At 38.3% G+C, this 13,821-nt stretch overlaps 1 protein-coding gene across 1 annotated transcript in view; it reads left to right on the forward strand.

Annotated features, from left to right (window-relative positions):
- The first annotated feature begins 6 nt into the window (after window positions 1-6).
- SNX13 (sorting nexin 13) overlaps window positions 7-13,821 on the forward strand; it is a 143,636-nt gene continuing 129,821 nt past the window's right edge. The window contains exon 1 of the mRNA XM_010835601.1: window positions 7-61. Within this exon, the coding sequence (XP_010833903.1) occupies window positions 50-61 (12 nt within the window). The 5' untranslated portion in view covers window positions 7-49. The remainder of the gene's footprint in view (window positions 62-13,821) is intronic.

The following is a 13,821-nucleotide window of genomic DNA, read 5'->3' on the forward strand; positions in this document are numbered from 1 at the left end:
TTGCCATGCGGCGAGGCTAGGGAGGAGCTCACTTCCCCGGGGTGTAATAATGTTAACAGAGGTAAGCGGCGACGGCGGCCAGTGTTTACCTGTGAAATGGGGAAGGGGCCGGCGCTGGCCGGTCAGATAACATCATTTCAGCCGCTGGCGGGCCCGACCTTTGGTAGCAGGCCCCCGGGGCCGAGCAGCAGCGGGGATCCTACAAGTGCCCCTTGAATAGGAGCGGTGCTGAGTCAACAGTCCCACCACCTCCGGCTTGCCTGTGCCTCTGGTTTCGCGATTGCCACTTGCCCGTCGCCCCTGGCACTGGTCTCCCTGCTGCTGTCGCTGCCTCCTGACTCGCCGCTCCCTTCGTGGCGTCCCCTTACGCGTTGCTCTGTGGCAGCGTCGGTCTCTTTGCGTTCGTGCTGGTCCCTGTTCCCCTACGGTTTGCCCGAGGTGTCTCCCTTCTGGTGTCCCTGGCCTCTAGGGCCCTCCACTTCCCAACTCGGTCAGCATCTTGGGTTTGTCACTCGGCCAGTCGGGCTGGTTTCCCGCCCCCACCTTGACTACTTCGTGCAGAGGACCTCTTTGTCTAAGGGGACACTTGGGTAGCCCGGTTACATTAACGCCCTATCGCACACCCCTCACCTTTCGCTTAAATCGTGGGAATCAGAAAGTTGAGTTTAGCATCTGTCCTCTTGATTTGCTTAAGGCTCCCTTGGTACTTTCAGTGGAACAGTTCTTTTTTTTTTTTTTCCCCTTGGTCCTGAAATGGAAGTAGGGCAACTGTGACTAGCCAGTCAGTTTCCCTTTTCTGTTGTCTGATGTCCATTGCAAAAAGTAGACTTTTTGAAGAAGCAGAGTTTGCCTTCTGTAGCAGTACTTTAAGGGGAAGAACAAAATTGATTTAACTGGGTACTTGACCTCACACAGTCAGGTGTTGTGGTGTATGCTCTTGGGTGTCATTGAAGATAAATTCTGAGGCTTGTGGATTTGAGGAAATGTCTTAGAAGCTACTCACTTGAAGTCCTGTGAAAATTCCAGTGTCAGCTGTCAGGGACTAGTTTGGGCATCTTTGTGGGCTGAACTAAGGATAGGAAGAAATTTTAATGGGCGGTGGGAAGTATTCCTACTTGGACTGACAGAAATGTGTGTAGATGAGTGGCTTTTGTTGTGTGAAAACGTGGTAATAGAGGACTTACCTGTCCTACTTTATTGACTCTGAGGAACTTCATACTTTGGTATTTGTACTTGATAATGTGTACAGAGCCTGGCATATGATGTGCCTGGTCAGTCCTTATTGGCTGATTTTAGCTCATGAACTACTTATTTCTAGTAGTTTGTAGTTCATTTTGTATTTCTATATCCCACAGATTTTTTTTTTTTCCACTCCAGTAGTTAATTTTATTCCCAGAGATGATGGTACATCAATAAGCTTCTGTTGTCATTAGCAGTATTAGGTCTGGAAAAAAAGATAAGTATCAAAAGTTTATTTTTACCTTTAGTGTGATATTTTGTGGGAAAGATTAGCCTTATAATTTTTCAGTGCTGTTGATAATATACAGTATTTTAGGAGATGATCTTTTGATTAAATTTGGCTTAGGTTAGCAGCCATTGAAGAGTTGTAATGCTTTCTTGGTGCTACTAGTAAATTGGGGAAGACTGAACTTTCTAAGCGTCTGTGTTTCATTGTTTAAATTATTTTTTGGCCACGCTTCATGGCTTGTAGGATCTCAGTTCTCTGACCTGGGATTGAACCTGGGCCATGGGCAGTGAAAGCCTGAAATCCTAACCACAAGGCCACCTGGGAATTCCCCTAAGCTTCCCTGTTTTAAAATAATTTCATGTTTCAGTGAGATATTTTCAATAGTAAGTCAGTCATTGTAGTTCTTTGTGCTTTAGTTGTGTGTGTGTGTGTGTGTGTGTAGTTAGATGTGCTTTAGTTGTGTGTATGTGTGTGTGTGTACACGTACGTGTGTGTGCTGCACTTAGCTTTTAAGAGTCAGAGCCAGGGTTCCAACCTCGGCTATCTCTGCTAAGTCCGTTGTTAACAACTACCCTGGATTACTTCTCCAAAGTAAGGCCCAGATTAAATGCTACTTGGATCTTATCTATGTCTGTGAGTAATCATTTTATAGATTAGAAAACTGAAGCCCAGAGACTTGTCCAAGGCCAAATAATTATTAGTGGCAGAGGTGAAACTGGAATCCCATCTCCTGACTAGGTACAGAACTCTGACCATGTTGCTCCCTAGGAGCAATTTCCAGCTCTCTTCATAGATTTTAAAACATACTGCTTCTTTGTCTGAATATTGTAGTAGATAAGCTGAAAATTATTATTACTTGAGAAAGACTTTTTTACTTGAACTTAGGTTTTTTTGGACCACATTCAGAAATAGTCCTGTTTTGAAATATTTTGGATATAAAATGATATTCAGTATTGGTTTACTAAAATTGTAGTGTGGGATTTCTTCTTAGTGCTTCTCTTAGTGCTAACTTAGATATCAGCATGTCTGGGGGCTGTGATTTGTTTTATTTGAGATCTCAGAATGTATAATGATGAGCTCTGTTCAGTGAGCGTATACTGTGCCCAGAAAGTGGTGAATCACACAGTCTGCTCAGTTCTTTCACATCACAACACTGGGGCGGGAGGTAGCCCCATTAGCCAGATAAGAAGACTGAGGTTGGGGATTAAAATAGCTTCCTTTAAGTTATACATCTGGTTGCGTCAGTAATCACACCTAGGAACTCATTCTAAAGTGTTTGTTGTTTCTGTGGCTCAGTATGGAATGCATCATTAATCTTTTTTTTTGTAGCTCATAATCATCAGCACACTGTTTTTAGTTTGGTTGTTTTTTTTAAACTGAAGTGGGGATGTGAAAAATATAGCTACTTAATGTAACATTCATATCAAATGAGAATAATAAACATTCAGGTGAAACTTTTCACTTTTGCATTTTGTCAGACTAGGTTTTTGAACCTTAGCAGAAGTGAGAAACCATGCAAGTGTTCAATTAAGGGCTACATTAAATTAAGCTGAAAGGAAAATTTTCTCCAGTTGAGCAAATTCATTTGTATACACTGAACTTAGAAACCTGTGAGATATGATAGATTAGTGTGAATTGAAAGTAGAGCCCCAGTGGATCATTATGCTGTTTTTTCTTTTTTTAATGTAAAGAGAAGTTATTAACATAGTTCTCAATTTAAGTTTTTTGACTTCGTTTTGTTTTCATTCTAAATACTATTGAAGTATTTAGAAGACTCGCTGGCTATATTTGTGTATTTGTGTCCTTTGCATTTCCATATATGGATGAGAGGATTTTTTTTTTCTCCACTTGATGTCCATTTGACCTTTTTTTCAGGACTTCTTAATTTTAAAGTTCCTCTTATAACATTTGTCCAATAATTTGTGAATACTATACTTGAAAATTGTTTGTTTAAAGCTCACTTACTTATCCTCTGTGTGCTAAGTCGCTTCAGTCGTGTCCGGCTCTGTGACCCCCATGGACTGTAGCCCATCTGGATCCTCTGTCCGTGGGGATTCTCCAGGCAAGAATCCTGGAGTGGGTTGCCACACCATCCTCCAGGGGATCTTCTCTAACCAGGAATTGAACTCCCATGTCTTCTGCCTACCTGCATTGTTAGCGCCACCTGGGAAGTGCCACTCTTTTTAAAATAGGAGTGAATTTCAACATATCGGACTTAGGGTATGGGTAAGTGAGTAGTTACTCGAAAATCACTGCAGATGGTGATTGCAGCCATGAAAGTAAAAGACGCTTACTCTTTGGAAGGAAAGTTATGACCAACCTAGATAGCATATTAAAAAGCAGATATATTACTTTGCCGACAAAGGTCCGTCTGGTCAAGGCTATGGTTTTTCCAGTGGTCATGTATGGATGTGAGTTGGACTGTGAAGAAAGCTGAGCGCGGAAGAATTGATGCTTTTGAACTGTGGTGTTGGAGAAGACTCTTGAGAGTCCCTTGGACTGCAAGGAGATCCAACCAGTCCATCCTAAAGGAGATCAATCCTGGGGATTCATTGGAAGGACTGATGCTAACGCTGAAACTCTTAATACTTTGGCCACCTCATGCGAAGAGTTGACTCACTGGAAAAGACCCTGATGCTGGGAGGGATTGGGGGCAGGAGGAGAAGGGGACGACAGAGGATGAGATGGCTGGATGGCATCACTGACTCGATGGACGTGAGTCTGAGTGAACTCCGGGAGTTGGTGATGGACAGGGAGGCCTGGCGTGCTGCAATTCATGGGGTCGCAAAGAGTCAGACATGACTGAGCAACTGAACTGAAGTGAAAGGTATAGAAGATGTAGGACAGTATGCTTAATTTGGTCCAGTGCTATGGCACACTCTGGAGGTTATCTTTGCATGAGAACCAGTCAGCAGTCTGTTGACATACATGCTTTTAAAAATAGTGAATAAAAATTGTAGTTATTTAAACTTAGTAGTTGTTTGGGTTGTGTGTAAATATGGGGCATTAGTAGATGTTACTTACAGGTGTGCTAAGTAAGTTCCATCCAGATTTATTGATTTTTTTGTATATTAATGCTAATTCTTGATTTTGTGGTTAACAAATATGTACAGATGGATAAGGCATAGGCTGCTGCCCTTTTAGAAGCCCCTGGTTAATAGTTGTTAAGGGAGTACAATTTTGTGGTTCAAGTACGTTTGGAAGATTTGCCTACGGAAAATTAGATGGGACTTCTTATAGCTTTTGATAGGTGATTTACTCTCAGAGAAAGTGTTAGAATTTGTGTCAAATTGCATACAGACTGTGATAGATAATTTTATGTGTCGACCGGCCTTGGAGTGTCACATTTAACAGTATTTCTGGGTGTAGTGATGAGGGTGTAACTGGACGAGGACAAGATTAGCATTTGAAGTGGTGCACTCCTTAGGTGGATGGTTCTCTGCAGTGTAGGTGGGCACTGCCCAGTCTCTTGAGGGCCTGAGGAAGACAATAGGAAGAAGGAATTTGCCCCTTTTTTCTGCTTCACTGTTTGAGTGCCAGCTCAAACTTGCCATTTCATCTTCTTCTACCCTTGGGCCATGACTTCTACCATCAGCTTCCCTGATTCTCAGGCCTTTGGGCTGAATTAAACCACTGGCTCTCCTGTCCTTCCAGCTTGCAGATGGCAGATAGTGGGACTTCTCAGCTTCCATAAGCTTGTGAACCAGTCCTTCATAATAAATCTCTTTAAAAAATTTTTCCTATTGCTTCTGTTTGTCTGGAGAACCCTGACTTAATATAAAGACTTAAAAGAGTTTGTTGTATTTTGCTGTGGGAAACCCTGAGATGTGATGAGTTGTGCATCAGGGGAGATCTTTGGACTTTCAGAGCTCTTTTTAAAAGACACGCACACATACACCCTTGCTCATAGGAAGTGCTTAAGAAAAAATTATGACTTGATTTTGTTGATTAATATATTTGTTTGGAGACATACACTTGTGGTGGCTTATTCCTTAAGCGATGTGATCTCTTTCTTTAATTATTAATTAATGACATTTTAAAGGCTACTAACCAGAACAAGAACAATAGGCCCATTGACCTTCAAAGGATGTTAAGAGGTGGGAAAGAGATTTTACAAAGGAAGTATAAGGACATCACTGTCTAGAATGAGGCCACCTTGTCACTCTACATATGACTTTGTTTAGGATCTTCTGACAAACGAAGTTGAATATTGTCAGCCATTTCTCAAGAATTCTAAAGGACCTATGTTTCATTTTTTTGCCCCATTGATTCCAGATTTTCAGAGAGCTTATACATAAATTATTCTTATTTCATATTTATTTTCCTTATATTTTATTACTGTAGTACACATATACCCATTTTTCATCACTTCTGATTAGCAACTAGCTAACTCATTGATAGAACTGCAAACAAAAGCAAATATGTTTGAATTTTTTTAGTTAAACCCTATAACTTTATATTAGGTAAGTCTCGCTTTTCCATTTGGCATTTCAGAATATTAAAAAAGAGGTTTTAGATTTCCATAACCATTCTTGGATGTCCTGGGTTTAGAGATATTAATGTTCAGATGGATTGTTCCAAAGTGTTTTTTGACCACTGTTTCACAAGAATTGGGCTTCCCTGGTGGCTCAAATGGTTAAGAATCTGCCTGCAGTGTGGGAGATCTGGGTTTGATCCCTGGGTCAGAAAGATCCCCTGGAGAAGGGAATGGCAACCCACTCCAGTATTCTTGCCTGGAGAATTCCATGGGCACAGGAGCCTGGCGGGCTATTGTCTATGGGGTCACAAAGAGTCGGACACAACTGAATGACTAACACTTTTACTTTCACAAAAATTGATATAAAAGTTTCCTAACTAGTCCACTGTGTTTAAAAGTTTTGCACTAATTGCCACAAGTTTATAAAATTATTTTATTTGAGGAAATATAGAATTAAATTTGGAAGAACTGAGTACTAATGTTTGTAGTTTAAAAGATAACAAGGCATTGGTCTGTGAACAGTAAGGCCACACTTGAGAAATGGCTCTTCACTTCTGTGTGCAGTAACTAGCAGCACGTACATAGAGTTTTGCAGATTGTAAAACGTGCTTTCTCTCTTAATTATCACATTGTTAGATGTGCTTATGTTTATGTATGGTGTCATTTCTAGTTTGTGGAATAGAGTATGCTTAGAGAGAGGAAGAAAGGCTATAAGAGGATGTTTGAAACAGATTGTTTTAGGTGGGATCAAGAAAGCTCTGTTAGCTGACTAATAGTGGAAAAGGAGAGAGCGTGAGCTTCTGGAAGAGGAAGAAAACAGATTCTATCACGGTTGAGAGTTTCTGATGCTGGCCACTTGCTAACTAGCTGTTTGATGGCAAAGCTGTGACTTGATGGCATTCCTGTGTGAGGTTCAAGGCTGTGACTTTTTAAACTGTGTTTTGAAATTTTGTGGTTTCAGAGACCAAGTGCCCCCTCAATTGATGGTATTTTAACATTGACTTTCTATTTTTGAATCAAGTGGACAGCTCTGTTTTATCATGTTAAAAATGGTTAAAATTTGAATAATAGGTTGGAGTCATGGTGTTGGATACTTGTCTATTAGTACCTCAATAGTGAGGCTACCCAAGTATGATCTATATGTTAAGCATTACAGGGATGAGTCTTAACGTCATGGTTTATTTATGATGTGACACTGGGAAAGTTGTTTGAGCTTTCTGAGTCTTAGTTTCCTTCTGTGTAAAACAGAGATGATAACACCTTCCTAGTTACTCTCACATTGTTGTGAAAACTGAATAAATGGTAGAGTAGAACTCTTCGTAAACTCAATCATTATACAAATATTAGTGGTTAATATATAATTTTTTTCCTCTCTGTGCACTTACATGAATTCAAACCCTAGGCTCCAACTAGCTTTATGGCTAACTGGCTTCTCAGTGGGTGGGTGGATCCCAGGAGAAAAGAGGGTGTCTTCTGGCTATTGGTACAATTACAGGGGAGTCAGGGATTAGACCAAAAGAAGGGAAAGGAAAAAGAGAATAGACTGACAGCATGTCTTGGCAACTGGTGGTGAGGATAGTTTCTTTTGTGGTTGGTGAACTGATTCCAAAGAATTCTGAAAGGGAAGTTCCGAAAAATATTTTTGGAAAAGGTTGCTTATTTGGGGGTTCATAGTCATTTGTTTGTACATATTATGAAATATTTGTGGCAAAAGAAATCTTTTATTTTTAAACAACCCCTGGTAAGTTCTAAAAAGGAAAAGCTGTTGTTTAGTACAGTGTTTAAAAAGCTTTGATAGTAACTTGTACTGAAGACTACTTTTTGTGGGTCACTTTGTTTACAAAACGTACATACCCCTACTGTGTGGTAGGCACATGCTAAGTTCTGGTGCTGAAGTTGCATCTGATCTGAAACCTCCCCTCAGAAAATTCACCATCAGAGCTAAATGTTGGCAGTTTGGCCATCATTCAGCTGAAGCCTTGAGGTTTTTTTTTTGTCAGAATAAAACATAATATAATTAAAAGGTGAAAAATTAAGAGGAATAAGAGTTTGGAGAATTTGTAATTAACAGGTAATTACTTGCTTTTTTTTTCTTTTTTTTAAATAACTCCAGGTGAAACTACCAGTTTGGATGAGATAGCAGTTCTAAAATGAACTGCTTCTTCCAAGTGAAGAGTTGACCCATTTCTACTGTCTCTGTTTGCTCCACGCTAATTCACAGAAGTGAAAAAAAAATCGTTGAATTTGTCTTTTTTTTGTTTGCTTTGTTTTTCTGAAAAAAGCTCTTTATCACTCCTTAAGAAGTCTACCAAATTTGACTGAAAGACCTGGCTGAATTCCATTACCTTGGTAAAAGTAATACTTGGTCCCTGCCCTCATATATTACATATTCACGTAAACTCCGAATATGTGCTTTACCTTGTGTTCCCAGTGTCTGGAACAGAGCTTAACACTTAGTCCTCACTAAATAGCTGTCGAATAAAAGAATGTTGAATATTCCCTCCAATAAAATGAAAGTAAATTGAAAAATTACTAGGACAAAAATTGTCTTTGATAAATTTAAACTATCACATTAATTACCCTTTAAAGACTAGTTGGTATCTAACTCCATAAGGGTTTTTAAAATAGTACACTGTGGTTGAAAATTATGTTTGGGATCACAAAACACACAAAAGTTTGACCAAAAAAAAAAAAAATAGCTAACATCAAGCATTTAGTTAGAATGTAATTCTGTTTTAATTTTTCCTACAGGGAAAAATATGATTAGGTTGGTGTTGCTTTTATATAATAAATTATAAATGCAAACAACTTGGATTTTATTTTGTATCTCTTACTGCTTTATTTTTATGATTTCATTTGTATTCCAGAACTAGATAAACTTAAAGCTTTGTTTATAATAGTACAGTAAGACACATTTTTGTGTGCTTTGTGGAGTGTTTGATGTTTATATGACCTTTAATGCTGTCTTGAAATTTGCAGGAGTAAAATTTGGTCATGAATTTCAAAAATTTGGAAATTTGGAGAGTACATTTTCTAGGAGGGCAGCTGCTACCATGATCTCTTACCTAAAATATCTCTCCATGTCACTCTTACTGTTTGCTCATTTCACTCATCTCTGTTTCCATTGCATATTCAGAAATAACATGTACCAGAAAAGTTTAATAATATAATTCTGCTGTGTTCAGTGGTGAAAATGAAACTGGTTTAATAGTCTTTCAGTTAGTACCAGAGGCTCATATACAATCTGGAATAATTCAGCATTGTTAGATTATTGCACCATTTTCTCCAGTTTCCTGAGGGAGTTTTAATTCTGATGCAGCCAAGAGACTGTAAGGTGAATCCTGCTTTGCTTTCGGCCTTAGCCCGGCATTATTGCGGAGTCTTTGTGAGTGTTACTCCCATTTAAACCTGACTTGCTTTTGCTCCTGGAACCCTGGAGTTATTTTTAGCCTGGCTGTGGCTTGGCACGTGAGAGAGTATGTGATTCTTTGTATTGTGACATCTTTTATTTTCAGGCTAGTGTTGTGTGACGACAGGACAGGACGTGTATAGAGAATGGCCCTTGGATTCACTGTCATTTGAGGCTTGGAATTTATAAAACTGGTTGAAGTTGTACATGGAAGAGTAGAGTCTGAAATAAAATTTCACCTCCATTTAATTTTGCCTCAGTTTGGGGAAATAATGGTCTGATTTTAAGATACTCTGATACTATGTATTACCAGTGTTTCTCCAAGTCATGATGTACCTTAGAGTTTGTTCTTGATTTCTCTTTCTGAGATTATTTGAGGTGGCATTTTTTCCCCCCTCAGAGTTTTCCTCAAGGTGTTAATTAGATTGCAACTATTAATATAACCAGCTACTTTAATATCTAGTGTTAATTGCTAATGTCTGATGCTTTTTTCTTGTGTACTACCTGAGTGCTCAACACTTAAACTGTTGCAATGGTCTAATCCTGGTAAGAGCTAGCAGAATAAGAGGAAATGGGCTAGAGGAGGCTGGAGACAAGGTGAAATGTATAGCACAACAAAGGTACAGAAAAAGAAACTGAAATGATAGGCTGTACAAATAATGGGTATATTAATTATATACAAATTTTAGGAAAGTTGATTAGGCTTAAGAGTATTTTATATAGAAAATGTTTTTTGAACCAAGTTCTACAAGTTAATGTCTGATAGCTCATAATATTCAATCAAATACTAAGCACTAATGCAAAATTTATAGGACTGCAGAAGTTAGTGAGGTTATCTTTCTGCTGGAACTCAAAAAGAGTGTTATCATCTATGTCTTTATCTCTTCTAAACACAGATTGAGCATTCTTACATTCTTAATTTCTGAAGAGTATGTGCTTTTGGTTAAGACTGACAGTTGGTGTCAGATTGTTTGGATATGAATCTGTAAGTTTTGTCAGTTTGGAGTGTTTTGACCTTATAAAGTTATTAACCTTTATGAACCTCAGTTTTCTATCGGTGTAACTTTTAAATGAATGATCCTTAGCGCATAGGGGTGTTCTCAGTATTAAGTGAGATGGCATGGTAAGTACCACACACAGTATTTCCCACAGTAACACCCAAGAAACAGCTAGGTTTTATTGTTTCCTCAGAAGTAAGTAACAAGTGGTTTATTTTTTTAAACCACTTGTTTAAAATTTGTTCGAAGTTTTTTGTGTTTTGTCTTTGTTTCATTGGATAAGTTTTAAAATGTCAAATCAAATAAAGCAATTCCCTTTTGACCCAGGTGATCTAATTCTTCCCTTACTTTCTCAGTTTTTATTAACTTTCTGATTTATGTGTTGCCCTAGGGCTAAATTTAGACTAAATATCAGGAGGACATCAAGAGAGGTGACACTTGTATACCATGACCATAACTAGAACTTTTCACTGACCAATAATTTCTTCTGGCCATTAACCTTTTACTATAGATGAAGTGAAAGGAAAAAGTTGTAGTATTCTCATGTTACGCTTTAAAAAGTGTCAGCGTTGTGTAGTTTTCTGCTATGGGAAATACTATGGTTCTTGTCAATTTAATCAAGTTTTATGTAAAGTAACTCAGAATTTATATAAGCTTTTCTCTTGAATTATTCCTTTATAGAGAATAGAAAAAGATGAGGAATGTTAAAAATCCTTTGTCTAAAAGAAAATACATAGTTAGCTTTTAGTAATGTATAGTAGGTTAAGAAAAGGACTTTCATTTGTAAATTATTAATTGTACTATACATCTAAATATGGGTATTAAGAACATAAATAATTGCAATTCCTTTATTCAGCAGCTCCTTATCTGCATTCCTGTAATAGTACAATAAATTGTTATATTCAAGGAGAGGAGTGTTCATGTGATAATAATGTTTGCTTAGCTGAAGATTGTGCCATCAAGGTCTTCTGTGGGTGAATCTGTGTCTGTCTCTATTTTCCTTACTATAGTTATTTTTTCCTCCTTGTCGTTTTTGCTTTGTGGATATGTTGACTTTCCCCCCTCATCTCTGTCTTGTATTCTCTTCTGTGTCTGTAGTTCTGCAGCTTCCTTTCTCAGTTTTTTCCCTTGACCGTCACCCTTTTCTCTCCCTCTGAAGTAAATTTAACAGGCCACAATAAAGAGTTTAACTTTTATTTTTTTAAGTTATATTCCACTTAATAGGTTTAAAAATATTTTCCATTGCTAATTTAAAAGGTAAATGTATACACAGTTTGTATATATATTTTAAATAATACAGCTCAGTATAACTTCCTTTTGTGTTGTATGCCTTCTTGTCTGAATTTATTGATTAAAAAGCCTCAGAATCTCACAGTTAAAGAATGATGTTAAGCTTTATTTTTTATGTGAATCACAAATATCTTGTAGTACTTTCAGGATCATTGTTTTGTTGAGTTGTTACTGTACAGCCTTCAGGAACATGAAGGACATTTTTCTGAACCTGTATCAACTCTAGAATATACCTTGGAAAGTTATCTGAATAGTAATACCTACAAAATCTACATCAGATTCTTAAGGAGTACCAAGGACTTTAAGATATGTCAGTTTAGTCACTTCGGGTTTTTCTGATAAATAGAATTTTTAAATCTTAATAAACCCCTTTTATTTGATTCCTTAGATACGTGTGCAGAATTTTGCTCATCACCTCCACATGATTAAAAAAATAAAAACAAACCTACTTGAGAGCCAGTGTGAAATCATGGTTCAGGACATGCTTGAATTTTAAACCAAGCCTTAGTTCATGGTCCACTTCTGTGTCTTAAGCTGTTCTTCATCTATAGATTAGAGTTAGTAATATAGCATGTCATAGAGTTGTTGTGAGCATTAGAAATATATGTAAAGTGGTTAGTAAAGTACTAAGCAGTTAATACTAAGCACTCCTTTAAAATAGGATGCTTCTTTTCATAAGAAGGAAAAGCAGAAGTAGGAGATTGGTGACAGTTCAGTATTAGGCTGTGCTTTGAACATCTAACTACTGTGACCTTCTCTTTTGTTATCTATTATGGGGAAAAGCAGAAGTTGAGTTGTCAATACTGGGACTTTTTATTTTTGTATTGTTAAAGTCTTATGTGAATGAGGCAAAGGGACATTTATGAATATGGCCTGTTTTATCTTATATTGTACTAGTTAACTGCCATGGTAAAAGTTTTGTGTACTTTAGTAGAGAACAGTTTGGCAGTCTTCTGATGTATTAGTTAAATTCATTCTAACTTACTTTTGTAAGAGGAGCTTAAGGTAATTTGCTGTGTGATTGAGTTTATTTTCCCACAAGCCATATGGGAAGATTCTTGTTTCTTTACATTCTCAACAATGTTTATTATTATCTGTATCTCAGTAGTGGTTTTGATTTGCATTTCCCTAGTGTCTAGTAGAGTTTCCCAGGTGGCTCAGTGGTAAAGAATCTACCTGCCAAAGCAGGAGACGTGGGTTTGATCCTTGGATCAGGAAAATCTCTGGAGGAGGAAATGGCAACCCACTCAAGTATCCTTCCTGGAGAATCCCATGGACAGAGGAGCCATGTGGGCTACATGTAGTCCATGTGGTCGCGAAACAGTTGAATACAACTTAGTGACTAAACAACTACAAGCATGTTCTGAGTCTCTGGGTCTTGACTGTGCAGATCCCTAACTAGGCTGGCTTATTCTTTGAGCAGCACTCCATGTCCAGGAGTCGCAGCTCAGTCATGATTGTCTTGAGGATCATTTCTGACTGTGGTCCAGCTGCCTCTTCACAGTGGCTTGCAGCAGTGTGTCTGCCCTCATCACCTCCACCTTGTTACTCTTATACTTATTAATGTTTTAAAATTTTTATTTACTACTTAAGTAAACCTTGACAATATACAAATCAGTTCAGTCACTCAGTCGTGTCTGACTCTGCGACCCCATGGATTACAGCATGCCAGCCTTCTCTGTCCTTCAATATCTTCCAGAGCTTGCTCAGATTCATGTCCATTGAGTCAGTGATGCCATCCAACCATCCCATCCTCTGTCGTCCCTTTCTCCTCCTGCCTTCTATCTTTCCCAACATCAGGGTCTTTTCCAGTGAGTTGGGTCTTCCCATCAGATGGCCAAAGTATTGGAGCTTCAGCTTCAGCATCAGTCCTTCCAGTGAATATTCAGAACTGATTTCCTTTAGGATTGACTGGTTTGATCTCCTTGCAGTCCAAGGGACTCAGCAGTCTTTTCCAACGCCACACTTCAAAAGCATCAATTCTTCGGCACTCAACTTTCTTTATAGTCCAACTTTCACATCCATACATGACTACTGGAAAAACCATAGCTTTGACTAGATGGACCTTTGTTGGCAAGGTAATGTCTCTGTTTCTTAATATGCTGTCTAGGTTGGTCATAGCTTTTCTTCCAAGAAGCAAGAGTCTTTTAGTTTCATGGCTGCAATTACCATCTGTAAT

Source organism: Bison bison, unplaced genomic scaffold, assembly GCF_000754665.1.
Source record: "Bison bison bison isolate TAMUID 2011002044 unplaced genomic scaffold, Bison_UMD1.0 scf7180017864044, whole genome shotgun sequence".
Lineage (NCBI taxonomy): Eukaryota > Metazoa > Chordata > Mammalia > Artiodactyla > Bovidae > Bison > Bison bison.